The sequence below is a fragment of the Pan troglodytes genome, chromosome 1 (genome assembly GCF_028858775.2).
Source record: "Pan troglodytes isolate AG18354 chromosome 1, NHGRI_mPanTro3-v2.0_pri, whole genome shotgun sequence".
NCBI classification, from domain to species: Eukaryota; Metazoa; Chordata; class Mammalia; order Primates; family Hominidae; genus Pan; species Pan troglodytes.
In genome coordinates this window covers 95,842,874-95,855,892 of record NC_072398.2, presented here as the reverse complement: position 1 = coordinate 95,855,892, position 13,019 = coordinate 95,842,874, and the positions used below count along the sequence as shown (strand labels likewise).

The 13,019-nt window shown below is 41.3% G+C and overlaps 1 protein-coding gene and 1 non-coding gene across 3 annotated transcripts in view; one reads left to right on the top strand and one right to left on the bottom strand.

Moving 5' to 3' along the window:
• The window catches only part of PGLYRP3 (peptidoglycan recognition protein 3), a 47,395-nt gene extending 34,376 nt beyond the window's left edge, over positions 1-13,019 (bottom strand). Inside the window, exons 1-5 of one of the 2 annotated variants that reach the window (XM_063813522.1) lie at positions 12,214-13,019; positions 11,746-11,864; positions 10,279-10,431; positions 9,048-9,246; positions 5,848-5,966 (exon numbers count right to left, since the gene is read on the bottom strand). In XM_063813522.1, coding sequence (XP_063669592.1) covers positions 5,848-5,966; positions 9,048-9,246; positions 10,279-10,399 — 439 coding nt within the window. In that variant the 5' untranslated portion in view covers positions 10,400-10,431; positions 11,746-11,864; positions 12,214-13,019. Of the gene's footprint in view, positions 1-5,847; positions 5,967-9,047; positions 9,247-10,278; positions 10,432-11,745; positions 12,123-12,213 lie in introns of those variants that run through there. The other variant, XM_016951084.4, reaches the window with a different exon arrangement.
• Positions 180-286, top strand: LOC112206983 (U6 spliceosomal RNA). Its single transcript, XR_002941460.1, has one exon. It is a non-coding gene; the product is annotated as a U6 spliceosomal RNA (small nuclear RNA).

Sequence of the window (13,019 nt, the reverse complement as noted above, 5' to 3'; positions counted from 1 at the left end):
TCTAGCTCAATGCTCAGCCCAGTATCAAGTCACAGTCCTGGTTCACCCCATCCCCTGACCCAATGCCCATTTTAGTATGGGCCATGTCACTGAATCAGCCCCAGTGACATGACCTCATCTTTTCAGAGGTTCGGTGAAAGGCCCTTGAGTCTAAACAAACTGATTAAGAACTTTGAGTTGTTCTCGCTTTGGTAGGACATACATTAAAATTGGAATGATACAGAGAAGATTAGTGTGGCCCCTGAAGTAGGATGACATGCAAATTCGTGAAGCATTCCATATTTGTATGGAGAAATAAAGTGTTTCCTAAAGGAGCAAATGCTAAGGGAATTTGTCACCACTAGGCTGGTCCTATAAGAAATGCTCAAAGAAGTTCTACACATGGAAACTAAAGGGCAATACACACTATCATAAAAACATATGAAAGTACAAAACTCACAGGACTTATAAAGCAATTACTCAATCGAGACTGCAAAGCAACTGGGTAACCATTAACATTATGACAGGAATAAATCCTCACATATCAATATTCACCTAAAACGAAAATGAACTAAAGGCTTCACTTAAAAAATATAGGCTGACTAATGAATAAAAACACAAAATCCAACTGTATGCTGCTTACAAGAAACCCCCTAACTGGTAAATAAATTTACAGACTCAAAATCAAGGGTAGAGAAAGATATTTCATGTAAATGGAAACCAAAAAGGAGGAGGAGTTGCTACACTATATCAAGTAAAACAGACTTTAAGTCAAAACAGTTAAAAAAAAAGATAAGGAAGTTCATTATGTAATGATAAAAGGATAAATTCAATAAGAAGCTATAACAATCCTAAATATATATGCACCCAACTCATATATATATAATGCAACATTAATTCAAGATGGATTAAAAACTGAAATTTAAGATCTCATTACCAGAGCACCCACATTCATAAAACAAATACTGCTAGACCTAAGAAAAGAGACGAATGGCAATATAATAATAGTGGAGAGCTTCAACACCCCACTGACAGCACTAGACAGATCATCAAGGCAGAAAATCAACAAAGAAAGTCTAGACTTAAATTGGACTCTAGATCAAATAGACCTAGCAGACATTTACAGAACTTTCTAGTCAACAATGGCAGAATATATATTCATCTCTTCTGCACACAGAACATTCTCAAAAATAGACCATATGCTAGGCCACAAAGCAAGCCTCAATAAATTTTTTAAAAAATAAAATCATATCAAGTATCTTGTTGGACCACAGTGGAAGAAAACTAGAAATCAATACCAAGAGTAACTCTCAAAACTATACAAATACATGGAAATTAAACAACCTGCTCCTGAATGGTCATTGGATCGATGATAAAATTAAGGCCAAAATTAAAGATTTTTTGAAATAAATGAAAATAGAGACACAACATACCAAAGCCTCTGGGATACAACAAAAAACAGTGATAAGATGGAACGTTACAGCATCAAATGCCTCTATCAGAAAGACAGAAAGGTCTCAAATTAACAACCTAATGTCACAACTCAAGAAAATAGAAAATCTAGAACAAAAAAAACCCAAAACTAGCAGAAGAAATAATAAAGATCACAGCAGAACTAAATGGTATTTTGTAGAACTTCTTTGAGCATTTGGTCTCTATATGAGACCAAAAAAAAAGAAATAGAAAGGATCAATGAAACAAAAAGTTGGTTATTTGAAAAGATAAACAGAACAGAACTCACAGACCACTAGCTAGATTAACCAAGAAAAAAAGAGATAATATTAGAACACCCACAATCAGAAATAATAAAGGTTGCATTACAGTTGATACCACAGAAATAACAAAAGATTGTCAGAGATTACTATGAGCATCTCTATGCATATAAACTAAAAAACCTAGAGGAAATGGATAAATTCCTGGAAACATACAACATCCCAAGACTGAACCAGGAAGAAATAGAAATCATGAATAGACCAATAACAAATAATTAAATAGAATCAGTAATTAAAAAAAGATTCTCCCAACAACAAAAAGCCCAGGACCAGATGGATTCACAGCCGAATTCTACCAGATGTAAAAGGAAGAATACCAACCCTACTAAAATTGTTCCCAAAAACTGAGGAGGAGGGACTCCTCCCCAACTCATCTACAAAGCCACTCTGATACCAACGCCAGGTAAGGACACAACAACAACCAAAACTACAGGCCAATAGCCCTGATTAATATCGATGCAAAAGTTCACAACAAAAATCTAGCGAACTAAATCCAACAACATATCAAAAAGTTAATTCCCACAATCAAGTGGGCTTTATTCCTGGGAAGCAGAGATTGTTCAACATATGCAAATAAATAAATGTGATTCACCACATAAGCAGAATTAAAACAAAAACTATATAATAGTTTTGATGCAGAAAAAGCATTCAATTAAATCCAACATTACTTCATGATAAAAACTCTCAACAAACTAGGCATCAAAAGAACATACCTCAGAATAAAAAATCCGTATATGACAAAATCACAATCAACATCATACTGAATGGTAAGAAGTTGAAAACATTCCCCCTAAGAACTAGAAAAAGACAAAGATGCCCACTTTCACCACTCCTATTCAACACAGTATTGAAGAAAACAATCATGCAAGAGAGAGAAATAAAAGGCACCCAAATTGGAAAAGAGGAAGTCAAATCATCTCTGGTCACTGATGATATAATCTTATACCTACAAAACCCTCAAGACTCCTTCAAAAGACTCCTATATTTAATAAATAATTTCAGTAGTTTCAAGATACAAAATCAATGTACAAAAATCAGTAGCATTTCTATACACCAATAACAATCAGGCTAAGAACCAAATCAAGAACTCAATTCCATATACAATAGCTACATATAGATAGATATAGATAGATAAATACACCTGTTATATATAGGTGTGTATATGTTTGTATGTATATATATGTATTCCTAGTGTGTATATATATGTATTCCTGATATATATATGTATTCCTAGTATGTGTATGTGTGTGTATAAATATATATATATTTATATATATATTTATATATATATTCATATATATATTTATATATATATTCATATATATTCATATATATATTTATATATATATATTTATATATATATATTTATATATATATATATATTTATATATATATACACCAAGGAGGTGAAAGATCTCTACAAGAAGAACTACAAAACACTGATGAAAAAAATTGTAGATGACACAAACAAATGAGAAGACATCCCATGCTCATGGATTTGAAGGATCAGTGTCATTAAAGTGACCATACTGCCTAAAGCAATCTACAGATTCAACGCAGTTCCTATCAAATTACAAACATCATTTTTCACAGAATTTGAAAAAACTATTCTATAATTCATATGGAACTAAGAAAGAACCCAAATAGCCAAAGCAATTCTAAGTAAAAAGAATAAAGCTGGAGGTATCATATTACCTGACTTCAAATTATACTACAAGACTATAGTAACCAAATTAGCATGGTACTGGTATAAAAACAGATACATAGATCAATGGAACACAATAGAGAACCCAGAAGTAAAGCCACATAGCTACACACAACTGATCTTTGACAAAGTTGACGAAAACATACACCAGGGAAAGGACACCCTATTGAATAAATGGTGCTGAGAAAGTTGGATAGTCACATGCAGAAGAATGAAACTAGACCCACTGTATATAAACATTAACTCAAGATGGATTAAAGACTTAAATTTAAGATCTCAAACTATAAAAATCTTAGAAGAAAACCCAGGAAAAAACTCTTCTGGAAATGGGCCTAGGCAAAGCATTTATGACTAAGTCCTCAAAAGCAAATGCAACAAAAACAAAAAAAGACAAATGGGACTTAATTAAACTAAAATATTTCTTCACAGCAAAAGAAATAATCAACAGAGTAAGCAGACAACCTACAGAATGGAGAAAATGTTTGCAAACTATGCATCTGACAAAGAGCTAATACCCGGAATCTACAAGGAACTCAAACAACTTTTAAGGAAAAAAGTCAGCTCATTAAAAAGTGAGCAAAGGACGTAGACAGACATTTTTCAAAAGAAGACATGCTAGCAGCCAAAAACCATGAAAAAATGCTCAACATTACTAATCATCAGAGAAATGCAAATTAAAATCACAATGAGATAGCATCTTACACCAGTCAGATTGACAGAGACCGAGACCATCCTAGCCAACATGGTGAAACCCTGTCTCTACTAAAAATTAAAAAATTAGCTGGGTGTGGTGGCATGCACCTGTAGTCCTAGCTACTCGGGAGGCTGAGGCAGGAGAATTGCTTGAACCCGGGTGGCTGAGGTTGCAGTGAGCCGAGATCACACCACTGCACTCCAGCCTGGCGACAGAGCAAGACTCTGTCTAAATAAATAAATAAATGAATAAATAAATAAATAAATAAGTCAAAAAATAACAGATGTTGCTGAGGATGCAGAGAAAAGGGAATGCTTACACACTATTGATGAGAATGTAAATTAGTACAACCTCTATGGAGATTTATCAAAGAGCTAAAAATAAAATAGCCATTTGATTCAGCAATCCAAATAGTATCACCCCAAAGAAAAAGAAATCATTATATCAAAAAGACATTTGCACTCATATGTTTATCTCAACACTATTCATAATAGCAAAGGCGTTGAATCACTTTAATGTCCATCAATGGATGACTGAATAAAGAAAAGGTAGGGTGCGTGTGTTTGTGTGTGTGTGTGTGTGTGTGTGTACACCATAGAATACTATTCAGCCATTAAAAAATGAAATCGTGGCATGGTGGCTCACTTTGGGAGGCCGAGACGGGAGGATCATGAGGTCAGGAGTTCGAGACAAGTCTGGCCAACATGATGAAAGCCTGTCTCTACTAAAAATGCAAAAATTAGCCAGGTGTGGTGGCATATGCCTGTAGTCCTAGCTACTCGGGAGGTTGAGGCCAGAGAATCGCTTGAACCCAGGAGGCGGAGGTTTCAGTAAGCCAAAACTGCACATTGTGTTCCAGCCTGGGTGACAGAGCGAGACTCCATCTCAAAAAAAAAAAAAAAAAAAAAACAAAGAAAGAAAAGAAAAGAAATCATGTCTTTTACAGCAACATAAGTGGAAATGGAGGCCATATTCCTAAGTGAAATGACTCAAAAACAGAAAATGAAAAACTACATGTTCTCACTTATAAGTGAAAGCTAAACAATGGGTACATATTGGCACACAGAGTACAATAATAGACATCAGAGACTTCAAAAGGTGGGAAGGTGAGAGCAGGATTAGGGATAAGACGTTATTTAATGGGTGCCATGTACACTACTCAGGTGATGGGTACACTGAAAGCCCAGACTTCACCACTGTGTAATATATCCATGTAACACAATAGATTTGTAGCCCCTAAATCTATGAAAATGAAAAAAAAAGTAAAATAGAGCTCTGAGCCATGACAATTCTCAGTGTGCACTCTCAGTGCAAAGACTGGGGCTCACTGTGGCTTTGGCATATAAGGCAAAGTGTCTCTACATTGTTGTCATGGTAACCAAGAGAAGATGCATCTGCTGACCAAGATGAGCTAAAAATAAGCACAAAGATCTTTTCCCCTTACTTTGCATGTTCCTTACATATTGGAAGAAAGAGACATTTGGCTGGGTGTAAAGGAGGGTAGATATAGGGTGAGCATTATGTCTGGGGGTCACCTCTGGTCACACTCAGCTGAGTCAAATGTTGGATTGGAAGCTGGGTCAATCAAGCATATGCAGGCACTAAAATGACGCTTGAGACTGAGACTTTGTCTTCCATGTCAGATGCTCTCTTTCAAATACCATGCAATTACCCTACTGACCAAAGCATCCACTTACCTGTGAAGGTGCCCATGAAGGTAATGCCCAGGGCAATGTCATCGTAGCCAGGGGTGGAGGAGCCTTGGACATTCCAGCCCACCCCTTCATAAATGGCGCCATCCTGGCCCACCAGGAAGCTAGAGGACCACAAGGGGAGATGGAGACCAGCATGAAATTCTGGAATTGTTTCTCTCTTTCATGTATTAATTTATTCATGTCTTTACTACTTCAGACTTTGATTATCTATTGGATTCTAAGCACTGGGTTACAGAAACAAGACAGAGTCCTTGCCAATGGAGTGCTGGTAAACTAGCTCAGGGGGAATGAGGGAGGCAGGGTAGGGAGAGGGAATCCCAATTTATAGCATATGCTGCTTTCTGTGGTGTAAACCTCTCACTATAGCAGATTTCAGGTGACCAACAATTTAACAACCAGCTCTCAAAATTCCAGAATCTCTAACAATCAGCTCTCATGAGCTGGCACAAGCCCATTCAGCTCCAGCACACCACTGCGGCCCCCAGGTAGCTCACAGTCAATGAAGATAAAAGAGAATGACAGCTTTCAATCCCTAGGCCTTTTCTCCTTCTCACCAAGAAAACGGTTTCCCCCAAGGTGACCCAGGATCTCCTTACCATTAAATACAAAGTAAACTTCCCCAATCTTTCCTGACTTGATCTCTCTGTACATTTGACTCTGCCACACCTCTTGACTTCTCCAAACACTCTCTTCCCTTAGCTTCCATCACACCACACTCTCTTGGCTTTCTTCTCCAGCTGCTCTCCCTCCACACCTCATCTTCCTGCACCCTTTCCTTAAATGTGAGGTTCCTCAGGATGCTATCCTCAGCTCTCTTCTCCCCATACTCCACACAGGACTAACCCATCCACTTCCTTGGCTTCAGTTGCTATCCATGAAAGTCCGCATGTTCACAACTGGACCCATCTTCTTCGTCACCTATTCCCCTTTCTGGGATCCCCATCTTGGTGAAAGGCATGGTCACCCACCCACCCATTGGCCCCAGCCAGGAATACAGGCATCAGCCCACCCACTTCATCCACTCGTTAACCCAGGCTTGTCAATGATGTCTCCCAACTACACTCCCTGATCTGCCCTGCACCCTGGTCATTAACCATTAACCTCCACTGACCTCTGAAATTCTTCCACTTCTCTCTGTAACCTCTGCTACCATCACAGGGATGTCACCACTCAGTCCTGCCTGGATTGCTGCACAGTCCTCAGATCTCACGGCCTCCAGTTCCACCCTTTCCTATCCAGTCCATTCCTAAAGGGTAGCCAGACTGGTCTTTCTAAAATACAAATCTTACTATGTCAAAACCCTGTTTTCAGTCCCTCAGCACTGAGTGCACACACCCCAGCTTAAGTTACAAGATCCTTCTGACATGGACTGTGTCTGCCTCCCCAGCATCAGCTCTACCACACTCCTCTTTGACATCTATATTTATCCCAATGAACTTCTCTCAGCTCCCCACAAGCACCTCTCTCAGGCTGGAATTCAGTCCTTTCCACAGAGGCCATTTCCCTCTTCCTGAATCACTCTTCCTGCTTCCTCCTCCCACTCAACTGTAAGGCCTCAGCTAATCTGATGTTCCCACAGGGATTGCTTCCTTCACGCCTATTTTCCTGGCATCCTAAACCTCCCGTCTACCCTCCATGTGTCCCCTATAATAATGTTTAACCTACCCTACTAGAACTTATTTGTTTGAATTACTTTTCTTCCTCACTAAAGCATTGGCTCCATGTAGGCAAGAACCATATCTGTGAGGCACATCCGATGGCATCCCCAGAGTAGCCTTGTGCCACGCAGAGTACACATTCAATTACATGTTCAGTGAATTGTAATCTATGAAGGAGGGAGTGTGTCATCCTGACTACAGACTACCTCAATGAAAGAAAATGACACAGTCATAATGCTATAATAGAAGAAGATACAATACAAGGTCCAAGTCAAGGGACAGGCAACTACCCTCTGAGACCTGAATGGAAAAAGGGAAAGGGCCTCCCCTCAGCCTCCACCACTTTCCAGTTTAGGCTTTCCAAATTTACAGTCCATTTTCAGGTATCCACTCTTATTAAAGACAGCAACGCTGCAAGTAATCCTGTATGGCAGGACCTAGCAAAGCACTTGGTAGGTTCTGATACGTCATAGGTGTTGGAGGGAAGGTTTTCTCCTATCTTGAAAAGGGTGCTACTAAAATGGGGACAGAGAGCAAGGGGCCAGAGAGGGGAGAGACAGTCAGCCCAGAATCATGTACCAAGCAATGGTAAATTCATCGCTGAGCCATAAATGGCCCTAGAGTTAAGAGTTCCTTCTATGAATGTGCATGAATATGCCAAATGGTCTACCAGTAGCTTTTTCTGAGATTTAAAATTTAGTGTGATTGTTCCTGATGGGATGTTACATGGGGTCTAACGCCGGATGTCTTATCTGCAAACTCTGAAAGCATCCTTCAAGAAATTTCTACTTGTTTTGTGGACTATTCATTTTGTGTGTTTGTGTAGCAGTTTTTAAAATCAATACTTTTTAATGGAAACATCTTGATCAAAAATGTGTCACAGAATTTTGAGACCCTTTAAGATAATGCTTAATGGGGAAAAAAAAAAGAAATGTTTACTCTTCCACTTAGGTCGGTGTCTTCCTTATTAAAGAATCACAGACCTTAGCATTAGAGAAATCAAAAGATAGTATTTGGTCTCTCCCCCGCCTTCAGACAGGAAGGATATCCTTCCCAAGGAAGTTGGTGGTTTCTAGAAGCAGAGAAGCAGCACGGGTCTACCATGAGGGGGAACCACTTCAGGTTGTGGCCAAAGTGAGCAGCAGAGCCCCAGCCTCTGAGTAGGAGGCGGTGGTTACACAAACAAAGCACAAACTTTCGATTATCTTTTCTACAGGTGTCACAATCTTGCATGCGTACTGCTTCCTCCAGTGACTTTTTGGCAGAGTTTTAGCATCCGTCATGCCAGTGTACTACCTTTAGTAGGTACACGTCTTGAGAACATGTTTGGGCAAATGACTACCCCCTTAGCTATCTCCTAAGAAAGACCCAGGCAGGGTCGTGTGATGAATTCATTTGGTTATCCATACAGTGCCTCTCCTATGGTGACTACCCAGTAAATATTAGTTCCCTTTCCCCTTCCTTTCAAAGGCTCAGTTTCTGCCCCCAAGGGAAAAGAAGCCCAGGGTACCCAGACCCACTCACTTATACCCAATGTCGCATGACTTGAGCCTGTCTATGTAGAAAGACTGGATGTCCCGGACCAGCAGGCGGCACTCATCAGAAATGTTGCAGGTCCTCCCGGCAGTGTGGATAATGATGCCATACTTCGCTGGGAGAGTCATCCTGGGACAGTGGGTCTCCCTGGCTCCCCACACAGACCGTGGGACAACGCTGGGGCAAGCTGAGGTGGGACGAGAAACCACAGAGGGTTCATCTTCCCCATCTATGCCAGCCACTTCTCCACCGTAGGCTGATATAATGCTTAGGACCCTCAACTTCCCAAACCCCTCTGGGTCTCCCACCCTGCCCCCAACAGTGGGACTTGAGAGCAGACAGTGTCCCACAGTGGGACATGGACATTTTATTCCAAGAATACGTATTTGAGTCATTTGTAATCCATGAAACTCTCTGTCAATGTAAGCGATCATTTATGTTAACAGATGGCACCAGAGATCAAATTTACTCAAGGCTTTAATATAATAGAGATGAATCTTCTTTCAATCTTGATTAAGCCCAAGAAAAGGCTGAAAGTGCTTATTAAATTTACTGTTTTTGATGTTGCTGCTTGTTAAACCCAAAATGGTATCCACCTTTTATTATCTGAATTATGTTAAGCTCTTTCTTTAAAGTCTGTGTAAGTGGTGGTCTAAGTTTTCTGCAGCACTTCAGTCTGTTCGTGTTGTTTTGGTTTTTGTATTCAGAAATGTGTGTTTGTGTGTGTTCATGTGTAAACATATGAGTGTATAAATATGTGTATAAATGTGTCCAGTCCCTTTCCATTGTTTCCTCCCTTGCACTTTTCTCCATATAACATCCCAATATGTCACTTATTTATTTGCTTATTGTCTTTCTCTGCCCTCTAGACTGAAACTTCATGAGGCCAGGGACTTTTGCTTTTCATTCCTGAGTATATTTTCAGGGTCTAGAAGGTGTTCAGTAATTGCTTGTTGAGTGATGGAAGAAAGGACTGTGCATATATGACACCAGGGATAATGCTATGGCTCTTTCATATGAGGAATCTGGGGGACAAAGAGGTGGCCTGGAGGTTTCCTCTCAAGATTTGCCAGCCCCAAGAGTTCAGAGAGTTGGGTGGCCAGTTGCCTTCCAGAAGGAATCTAATGGGCCCTACTGAAAAGGTCACTCCCAATGGTATTTGCGAGTTAGTTGGGGTGAGCCCAGTGGCAGGCCCAGTAGGGTTGAAGAAAGGTCTTACCTTTCTTCAGGCTTGTCTTCTGCCGAGGGGCCAGGCAGTTCTCGCCTTTCACAAGAAGTGGCTGAACATAACTGGATGACAGGTGGCCCTTCTGGACAGCATAGGTGATTAGGTTTTCCATGGCCGACAGGGCAGCAGGGCTGGGACTGTGGCCTAGAAGAGAGAAATCTGTGGGAAACCTCCACCCAGCCTGAGTTTCAGGGGATCTTTTGGGGAAGGAGAAGATGCTCTGCCAGCCCCTGCACAGCTGATGGAGAGGAAGAAAAGGGAGCAGGTTATGCCCCCAGTTGGAGAGGCTGAGAATTAAGGATCTTCCTGGAAAGATCTCTCAGTGGCTCAAAATGAAGTCCTTTCTCATCCCAAATACCTGCCAAACTTCACCTCCTCTCTCCATGAAAGAGCTCAGAAGCAGCACCAAGCCCAGCAGCACCCGCCAGGCCAGGCCAGGGTTTCCCATCAGAAGGGGCCCCTCCAGGCATGTGTCAGGCTCTTTGCCTACAATAACTCATTTAATCCGCAGCACAAACCTCTGAGAGATGCTATTATTAACTGCATTATTTGTGAAGAGGAACTTGAGGCTCTGAGAAGTAACGTGCTCAATATCCCAAGCTAACGACAAATGGAAATGAGTAGTCATGAAAACAAAAGCAAAAACAAGATAAACACAGAGTCCTCTGGAATGCTGGGGAAACCACCCAGGAGCTGGAGATAAAAGATATGGACCATGTTCTGATTCCTCTCCTTCTAGCTGTGTCACTTGGGGTCATCGACCTCTCTGAAACCCAGACTGCACCTCTGCACAACAGGGGTCATGAAATCTACCTGGACTATCTCAAAAGGTACTGGAAGGGGAAAATGAGAAACTAGGTATGTAAGATCTCTGTTAACGGGAAAGGGTACACAAATTCAAAGGAATGGTCCTGGAGTACATATGTTAAGATGCATGTGGCAAGGGGCCTTGGAGCAACAGTCCAGAAAGAAGTAGAAGAGAGTCAGAGATTAGGGGACCCAGAGTGTTTTTTTTTTTAGAAATATATAGAAAATCTAGGAGTAAGAGATGAAAGGAAGAGGTGCCTGGCAGGAACTTGGAAAGCATGGCCCACAGCCACAGAATGGTCAGAGCTCAAGAGGAAGATGTGTTAGTCATTGACGTAGAGGAGAGAGCTGAAGCCCAGATAAGCTTGCAGAGAGACGACTGGTCAGCATCTCCACATAAAAGATGGCTAGAGAAAGAGGAGCCTGTTTACAGGGGTTGAGAAGGAAGCCAGGGCAGTAGGAAGAGACCCTTCACAAAGTCATTTCCTGGAAATCAAGGAAGAAGAAAATTCCAAGAGAGAGTGGGTCTTCAGAGAAGTATGAGAAGGATAAGAAGACAGCAGAGTAGCAGATAGCTACTTCCCATGAAGTGGCCCCTGAGACAAAGGATTAGAGAACTCTTTGGAGAAGGTCAGCTGTGATAACTGTTACCTTTCTTAGTGCCGAAGAAGGCAAAGCCTAGGGAGATGTTGTTGTAGCCTTGGGTGTGCACTCCTTGGATATTCCAGCCAACACCTTCATACACCCTGCCATCATCCCCAACCAGGAAGCTATGGAGCAAGATAATACAGGTTTCATGGCTGGCACTGTAGGACATTCCTGAGAGGTGAAACCACTTACCCAGCCTCAAAATGGAGAAGGACTGAAGCCATGTTCACTAAAAGGAATTTGCACGAACTCTTCCCAGACATTGAAAAGAACAAGTCATTTATACTAGTCCTTAGAATTCAGAAGGACCCACTCTCACACTCCCTACCCCCTTCCCTTTTCAGAGGCTGCAGTTTTACCATAAATCATTCTACAAGCTCAGGAGAAGAGGTCCTAGAGGTTCCATGGTAACTGACCACACAATGGAAGGCTCTTCTGTCTTCCACACTTCCTTAAACGGGGCTCTCCTACCTCCTCCAAAGTGTGTGCTGCCTGTGTGATCCACGCAGAGCTGTTCATTTGATTTATCCCTGTCACGTAACTGTCCTACATAGACTTCCCAAGAAATAGCTCCTGAGACAAGGACGAGGATGCAGGCACTTCATCTGCAAAGAGATCTAACAGAGCAGGAGCACCATCATCTCAGACAAACACCACCACTTTAAATTCCAGCTCCCTTTCTAGCCTCATGTATTTCAAGGAAATCACTTCTCTTCTAAAAAACAAGCAGCCAGAAAGAGCAGACAGTAAAACACAGATAAGACAGCTCAGGCGCAGAGAGGGGTGGGAGGAAAGTCCCTTGAGTAACTGCCAAACTTCACCCTCGTACAATTGGCCCCAGTAAAACAGTGGGCCTTAATAAGCACATTCCTTTCCCTTCAGGTGCACTAAGATAAGGAAGCTAAAAGCAGACTGGGGGGCGGTGGGGATATGCCTGCAGCTGCAGAAAGATGTATGGGAACAGACACACAACTCTCCCTCCCAGATAAGCACAACAAAGACACAGAAGCAGTCCAAGCCTCTGATAAACTCTCCCACCCTGAAACCTTAAAAACTCTTAGTCTGTAAGAGAGTAGGCTCTGACCTAACTTGGCCAAAAGCCTCTCTCAGTTTTGTTTTTTCTAAAATAAACCAGTCCTCGACTGTCGAGCCACCTTTCATGGTTCTTTCCTCTTTAATTCTTACAGGATCCCAGAAGCCAGGGTGAGGAGAGTGAGACAGAAGGAAGAAAGCCAGCAAAGTATGTGAAATTGGGCTGGCTCACAGTGGCTACCTGT